At 42.6% G+C, this 8,205-nt stretch overlaps 1 protein-coding gene across 2 annotated transcripts; it reads left to right on the forward strand.

The window, feature by feature from the left end:
• Window positions 1-1,306: 1,306 nt before the first annotated feature.
• LOC116064979 (thrombospondin type-1 domain-containing protein 1) lies at window positions 1,307-8,148 on the forward strand. 2 transcript variants are annotated; one of them, XM_035990941.1, is made up of 8 exons: window positions 1,307-1,527; window positions 2,375-2,498; window positions 3,531-3,925; window positions 4,024-4,684; window positions 5,670-5,831; window positions 6,004-6,418; window positions 6,522-7,050; window positions 7,140-8,148. In XM_035990941.1, exons 2-8 carry the CDS (start codon window positions 2,447-2,449, stop codon window positions 7,776-7,778), a joined length of 2,853 nt encoding a protein of 950 aa, XP_035846834.1. In that variant the 5' UTR covers window positions 1,307-1,527; window positions 2,375-2,446; the 3' UTR covers window positions 7,779-8,148. The 2 variants fall into 2 exon arrangements, with proteins under 2 accessions (XP_035846834.1, XP_031176267.1); XM_031320407.2 differs by having other exon boundaries at window positions 1,308-1,527; window positions 2,382-2,498.
• Window positions 8,149-8,205: the final 57 nt, after the last annotated feature.

Consider the following 8,205-nt stretch of genomic DNA (forward strand, 5'->3'; position numbering starts at 1 on the left):
CACTGTACTTTTATTTTTAATAAATGTGCGTCCCTGCAGGGCTTCTTACGCACAGAGTAGAACACTTCTTTGTTCCCATTGTGAACTGAGCTGAGCAGTAATGGGTGTTTCTTCTCCAGAGAAGCTTCCTGTTTTTGGCCGGCTCTCTGGATAAAAAAAAAAAAAACAACGGTCTGCAGAACCTACAGCTGATTAGATTACCATGCCATATGGTTCACTTATGATGGTAGATAAACCTAATTGTATTCAAAGAATCTTGAGAGCTGGACTGAAAGCAGGTCTGATCATAATAATTAGGGATTCATGCATGACATTGAACTTTTGGGACATGTTTTCCTAGACAAAATAGGTCCTGCTTTTGCATGCTGAGATGGATTTACTCAATGGTGCATTTTAAGTTAAACCTTATCCTGAACGGCTGAATGTCATCTGTTCAAATCTCAGTAATGTGTTCTTTCATCAATGGCTTATAGAAGGATGACTTGTCAGTCATTTTATATGGAGGAAGGAAATCTGATTGTGTGAGATGAATAGTTCTGCTGTTTACAATTTAGTTACCCTGCCTCCTGGTCCAATTGGGATACACAATGCTATCCTGTCAGGATTTCCGTATGACTAAATCATGAGTTTCTTTTTAGATCTAATCTTTTAACAACACATTTACATAAAAAAAAGATGAATGTGTGACTGCCTCTTGAATGAATAAATTATAGATCCATCTGTGAAATCTCAAATATATGTAGTCACTTTTTTAATTGACCCAGGGGCCTGTTGTTTAAACTGATAACAGTGTATTGATTTATTCCTTTTATACACTACAGTGCACTTTTTAAACTGTGAGGAGAGGAGATGGTGTTCCATCTGTGCTTTGTTTTGTATAATGCCCTTTATCATCTTGTATTTAAAAGAACCTGCATGTGAAGGTGCTGCACGGGCACTTCTAGGCTGCTTGAGAAACAATATTTAGAAAATGAATACATTTTATCACAGAAGTTCAGAACTCAATGAACCACTTCCAAATCAGTGAAAACGGTTCTGCTTCCATGCAAGAATATAAAGGGTAAATCATCAAAACTGAGTTTAAAAGGCATTTGAGAACATACTATGTATCTATTAAAGGAGATTGATGATAAAAAAAAAAAATATATATATATATATATTAATCTCTTAACTGAGTTTTGAAAGAAAGTAGCCTATTGGTTTGTTTACCACTACACAGTTGTCTTTACTGTGCCTGGTCAGGGACGAAACAAATAGTGAGTTGCGCATATTCAGGCTAATGTTCAATACGCCCTGCTGTTGACCGTGAAGTGACTGTCGGCGGATCTCTCTCACGCGCTTTAAACACGGTCGCGCGCATTCGGAGAACTCGGTTGGGTCTGTGATGCTTGTTTCGCCGACTGTCGCTAAAAAAATATTCAGGTTATCCACCACAAGAAATGTATTACCAGCACATGGAGGGAACGCTGATGCCGGTTGCAGTGTTGGAAAATTGGAGAGGGGTAATGCTGTGCTGAGTCAAGAAATGTGAGTACAACAGCTTTACTTTCCACCCAAAAACAATGACGGGTATGACCAATACATGTGCCAAAGGCATGTTAAACTTCAGGTCTAAGCACTAACGTTAGGTATGCCAAAACCCAGGTTTAGAATCATAACTTTCATACTTAAGAGGTGTTTCATGATAGAAAATATTTCAAACGTGACATATTCTGACATATAGCCTATTCAGCCTTCCTGTTGGCTATTTGAGTAGAGTATTTCGTTAAAGGAGAAACATATTCAGGCTAGGTAAAGGTAAACTACTTGGTTGGGAGTTGAATCTATTAAACTCTTCACCTTAGAATACATATTAGGCAAACATTTGTTCCAACTACAGTGCATTAAGTAGCCTAATGTATTGATTTTTTTAATTGGAACCTTATGTAATTAGTCCATGGCTGGTCCAAAGCAGACCCCAATAGTCCAAATTTGAATAGGAGTGTAAAATGCAAGTCTCAGGAAAGTCTGGGAAAGTCAGGAGTCTATTGTGTGTCTAAGGAAACAGTAGAAAAATAATCAGTGAAAACCTTTGCAAGCAACCAAACAACACATTGGCCCTACCTTATAAATATTTGTTATGGGCAACAACTACCACACTTGTGTGCTCTCCATACCCATTGTAAAGATGAAAGGAAGAGGAAGACGCCACTGTAAATCCAGACAACTGGTCACAGCTCCATGCTCGAGCCTTCCTGTTTTTCATACCTAAGATTAGTGCACTACATCTTCCATGCCTTCTGCTGTCTGATAACACCCACGAGCACAATTTGTTATTGCCTGCTGCCTTCTTGTGGATTCTTTGTTTTTTGTTCATTTTGGGATTTGCCTCTGGTTTGTAGAGGTCAGGGATGGTGGAAGAGGACGGTCATGTGGTGAAGGAGAAAACAGAGGCACGGACATCGGAATGCAACGGGCTGTCTCACTGCTGCCCTTCCTGCTTGCGCTCATGGGATATGGTAAGTGTCACTACACCATCTTAATAACATGACTACGTGTTTAAAAAGGCTGGATTATTTATTTTTTATTCATTTGGTCAAGCAAACACATGTTAACTTAAATGAGTTGTACCACCCTGGAGGAAAGTGCAGAGGAATGAAGGAGGTAATGGTCAGCCTCTTCCTCTTCCCACACCCTCTTTGCTTTGTGAGGATGTGTGGTTTACACAACAGGATTTACCTATTACACAGCACAATAGCTCTTGAAATAATATGCTACTGTGCTACAACATTTTTACTTTTCCCCTGGGTACTAATATTGTAATAAGATACTCAGAGGTGCTGCTCAGCCGTTAACTACTAAATGCTTAATTTATTGTGTCGAATTGTGTGAAATATGTAGCTTACTACTACTGATGATTATCAGTTGTTTATTTGGATCCACAGCGTCTGTGCTGAAAACTGAGCTCATTATTTAGTTTTAATGAGCAAATTACATCACTTGTGGCTGCTGTGTGGTCATTATAATTGAACTTGACATGGGAAATACATCAATAGGCCTATACATAATTTATTTTTATATAATTGTGGATAATTGGAATATTTTGAATGATGATGCACAATTATGTTGTCAGAAGTGAAGCAATTAAGTCACATTTCTTCCAAGTAAAAATGCCAGTTCCCATTTGACTTCCACTTTCCATACAGTCCAAACATTAACTAGTCAACTTTACCTATACTATTCCACATCCTAAACAGATGTTAGGATATATCAATTCTAGAAAATGTCATGTCGTTGAATTACTGCAGTAAACTGAGCCAGAAACAGACCCTATGTGTATCATAACAGAAAGCTTGCAAAGTCACATCAAGAAAATTGAAAAACAGATATACAAACCGCATACTGTATATAAAATTTAAAATTTTAAATCTGTGTGACCACATTTTACCCATATTAAACATACTCAGAAATGTGTGTGCAAGAAGCATAAACAATAGGTAAAATAGTCTTTCTCTTTGCCCTTTCTGACTTCTGTGCATCCTTTCCTGTAGCTTTTGCAGGGCTCAGTATCTGGCCCTCCTTCCACGTTGCTCTTAGCAACGCCAGTGTATTTGTGGAATTCAGCACTAGATCCAACAGCAGCACCATCCGCAACACAAGCCTCTCTCTGGTCAACACGGAAACCAACACCACCCTTCTCACAAGGACTCTCCCCAACAACCAATCGGCCGGTAGGGTGGAGTTCAACTGTTCTTGCTTCCTGTATGCAGGAACTTTCCGATTCCTGCTGAGGCAGACCAGCATCTCTACTTTTTCTCGTGCTAATGGCACCCACGACAGTAGCACAGAGAGCACTTCCTGGTGGTGGAGTTCCGAACTGCAGGTGCAATGGCCCACCTTTCACATCGCTGTGGACAGGGCTGGAAACCACTCAGGATCTTTTCAGGCAAGACAAACAAAATATTAAACTTTACACACTAAGTTGGTTTATTGTGCTGCAGAATGGTGATCAGAGTGATTTATATTCTCTTCTTCTGTCTCCAGGTTGGGATATCCACTAACGAACACTTTCAGCCTTGCTCCAGCGGCATTGACTCGGCTCTCTTTCTAGAAGTCAGCTACATGGAGTACAACCAGATTGGGCGAAACAGCATCGACAAGGTCCAAGCCCGCACCCGACACCCAATCAAACCCCTCCGTTCCCAGAGTGTTGAGCTGTCCTGTGCTTTCCCCTTCACAGAAAGAGACTTCATACGAGTGGCTCTACGGTCTCCTCATTCAGAACAGGATGTGAAGAGCTCTGGACCTCTCTACCTGTCCCGTATCTTCTCCTATAAGCTGCTGGTGGAAAACACCCATGCTTACAGGAGTGCTTGTGAAGGGACTATGACTGTTAAACTGATAACCCCACCTTGTGCTCACATCAATGGCAAAGTAATGCTGTATAAGGATGCGGGTGTTGGAAGAGGGGTTGCTGTTTCCTCTGGGATGGAAGCAGGTGGAACAGCAGTGATGGAGTTTGGACCAGATGAGCCCTCTTCACCTCTGTTGGCCTTTAACTGGCTGACTCAGGGAGAGAATGAGACAGAATTCAACTGTTCTGTGTTTTACCCAGGAAGGAATAAGTACTGCTTTCGCTTTGTTTTCAACTTCAGTCGCTCCCCTAGTCCAGCACAGACCTGTTTGGTGGTTCACAGGAGTATAGGTAAGATTTAATAGGTCCACACATTCACATTTGGCAGCTGCCAGGAATACATTTACACTGTGATATTGTGAGTAAAACCTGGATTTTAAGGAAGGGAAAGAGTTGCTTTGCTTAATTCATCCACATTTTCCCAGATTGACAAAATCTGTTGGTGAATAAAACTCAATCACTAGTTTAGGAATGGCCTCATTATGGAGTAGTCAATAAGCCTTTTTCAAGAAAACATTTTGACTTGTCACAGTAGGAAAAGCACAGGTGGTAAAATGAAAATGAAAGAATTCCACTTAGCAGTTTTGTTTTCCGTTGTCTGCTTGCTCATTGTCACACTGTCATTCCATATTTATAAATAGCAATATCCTGTTGAGATTGAACTAGTAATTGAAATTGAAATAGTCAACTTTTTTTATATTGAGGTCGAGGGTGACCTATGTTGACATGAAAAGATCACACATTATCTGTGTAGTGAGATATTGCCAATGCAACATATCAAATAAATAAATAAAATAAGCGTCATACTGAAATGTCAACCTCAGCACAGTGTACAGATACACAACTGAGTCATTCATAAGAAATTATAATGTTCAACACCAATATATATATATATATATATATATATATATATATATATATATATATATATAGGTCCCACTAAATTTAAGGCCACTTTAAATAGATATCCATTGAAGTGTCACATTCTCATTATAGAAAGTTGCTTCTGTCACTGTGTCCTCGCTTTGTCTATTTTGGGAATAAATCATGCTGGGTGATGTCATGTGATATAATGGTTGAGCTCATAGATATGGTTGAGCATTTTTCAGCTCCATGTAGTAGGGTCCAATTTGTTAAAACTTCTACTGGCTTTTTATTTCCCTCAAAATGATCCCAGCATTGCCTGAAATTGACATTAACAAAACAGAGTTAATGCTTGTACACTTACTAATTTATCTGCAATTCAACATTTTTTTGCCAATCTGTTTTTCTGCAGAGTCATGGGGCCCGTGGCTGCCATGGAGTGTGTGCAGTGTGAGCTGTGGAGAGGGGATGAGGGAAAGAGTGCGTGAGTGTTTGCTGCCCTCAGGTGTGGGAGGGATGCAGTGCACCGGCATGGTGAAGGAACAGTCTCTCTGCTCACTGGAGGACTGTGCCGGTCAGTCTCTTCATTTTATCTCCTTTGTTTTCACTATCTCTGTCCCTTCATTTTATATGGAATTTAACTTTCTCATATTTCCTCACATTTCTAGACTAGAAAATAAAAAAAAACTAGATGCCCTGTGGAGCATACTTCACATATTAAGATAAGTGTCTCCCTTTCTTCCCAGTGTTGCCTGTTCCTTCTCCATCCCTCCCCCCTGTGGCTGTCAGAGTTGTGCCCCTAGGTGGTAACATGGTTGTGGTGGCTGGTATCTCCCTTTGCCTAGCTGTGATTCTGGCTACTGTTGTGGTGACTTTGTGGAGAAAGCTTTGCAAGACCCCTCAGTGCAGCTCTGTCCGCAGAGGCTCCATGCATTCCCCTGGAGGACGCAAGCTTTCCGATGAGGCATCCATTTGTGGCCACAGCCTCCAAAGACCCAGCCTGTCTGACGGCCACGGCCCCCCAGGTGGCGTGGGTGTAGCCCAGAAAGACAGGCCTTTCCTGGGCAGTCAGCCTCTCTCACAGACCCTGTTGATACCTCTCTCACAGGACCCAGAAAGACTGTCCCCCACAGGTCAGAAGATGTTGCCACCAATATTTGGGTATGTTTAGAATATTGTTTTCTTTCTTCACACATGGAACATTTTTGTCAAACTTATCCTGTCACTTCCCAATCTCAGAAATATCAATTTAATTGTCCTCCAGGTACCGATTGGCTCAGCAGCAGTTGAAAGAAATGAAGAAGAAGGGGTTAAAGGAGGCAACACAGCTGTACCACGTCTCTTCAAGCCCAGTTCATGACACTGTGGTGGAGACATCAGCTTCCCCCACAAACTCCCCCATCCCTGCACCAACTGGATTCGCTCATCTCACACTCCCTTTGGGCCTCCAGGACGACGCTAACCACAATCATTTTTGTATTGCAGAGCCTCCATCGCAGACTTCTAGGGTCACGCCGGACAGACTGAGTCCCAGAGTGGAGCTGGTCTTAGGTCCTTCTGTCTCTGCTCATGCTAGTGGGGGCAGCTCAAAATGGCGTGACCGCACTGCTGACTGGGTGGAGATGGTAGAGAGGAGTGGGTTAGCAGGTTTCAGAGGAGGAGGAGATGCAGGGATGGAAAACTCCTATCATAAGAATCCAAATTTCCGCAGGACCTCCAGTTTTAATGACACCAAACCCCAGCCTCTATCCTCTGTACACTCCAGACAGTTCAGAGAAAGGAGCATGACTCAGGTTACCTATCCACCTCTATTTATGTGTTCTGTGTAGTTATTATGTCAAAGCCTTTTCAATTAACAAAGATCATACATTGTCCTTTTCAGGTGGGATCTCGGACCCTTCCTGAAGGAAGTTGTTGGACTAAAGCAGGACGGGAGAGGCAGCCATACAGCTCTTGCCCCATTCCAGAGTACGGGGCCCCAGAGTGGGCTAAATCCAGACCACAGAGAAATGACCAGAGGAAGCCCTGGATAGAGAAAGCTGCTCCTTCTCACAACAATGAACTCAAACACACAGGAACCAACACAAACAGCATATCAGCATCTGAGAAACATGTTAAAGCAAACCTCAGTGGCACTGGGGAAAGGCAAAGGAGTGATGAGACAGGAGGTGTTGAGGGAATCTCAGGGATTGGGGGTCCAGCCACGGGGCCTGCCAGCCTGAGTGTGGATCGCGCACAGCGAGCTGAGCAGAACTGGAACCGTCGCGGCCCATCGCCTATTCAGAGGAACATCCTGGCCCGGAAATTAAAGGAGGCTCAGTCGTGCTCTGGGGTCAAAGGGCGGCAGCGCAGCTCCACCTTTAGTGTATCGCCCCTGGAGCAGAGGAAAAGTCTCTGCCACTCTCTGCCAATGTCTGGAGGCTGCAGCAGCAGTGGGGGCTCACCCTACAGGCTGAGTGAGGCAGAGCAGAGGATGTTGGACCTAGATCTGTCCTCAGCATATGTAGGGGAAGAGGAGTAGAGGTATGTAGTACTATACAGCAGGAATTGCTATCGCTATTAGCATTTATTCCTAACATAAATCCTCTCCGCTACATCTGTGACCTAATCTTAAAGTGCTCATATTATGCTTTTTGGCTTTTCCCCTTTCCTTTATTGTGTTATATACCTTTTTGTGCACATTATAGGTTTACAAAGTGAAAACGCCTAAAGTCCATCCTTCCAGACCTCCACCTCTTCCAGAGAAAACACTCTTCACAAACACGCCAAACAGCTCTAATATAGTCCTGCCTTCATTTCCTTGACAAACGTGCGTCACTTTGTAACACACGTTATAATGCTCACCTAGCTGCTAGTGTGGCACTTCCTCATACTCTGCAACTGACAAGCTAGCAGTACTTACTGCGCATGTACAACTCCCAACAAAGATGGTACAGAAGTGAGATGTC

This window comes from Sander lucioperca, chromosome 13, assembly GCF_008315115.2.
Source record: "Sander lucioperca isolate FBNREF2018 chromosome 13, SLUC_FBN_1.2, whole genome shotgun sequence".
Lineage (NCBI taxonomy): Eukaryota > Metazoa > Chordata > Actinopteri > Perciformes > Percidae > Sander > Sander lucioperca.

Coding starts and splice junctions, on each gene's coding strand:
- LOC116064979 (XM_035990941.1), top strand. CDS start 2,447: ATGCAACGGGCTGTCTCACTGCTGCCCTTCCTGCTTGCGCTCATGGGA. Junction 4,685..5,669: donor GGTGGTTCACAGGAGTATAG/GTAAGATTTAAT, acceptor GTTTTTCTGCAG/AGTCATGGGGCCCGTGGCTG. Junction 7,051..7,139: donor GAGAAAGGAGCATGACTCAG/GTTACCTATCCA, acceptor TGTCCTTTTCAG/GTGGGATCTCGGACCCTTCC.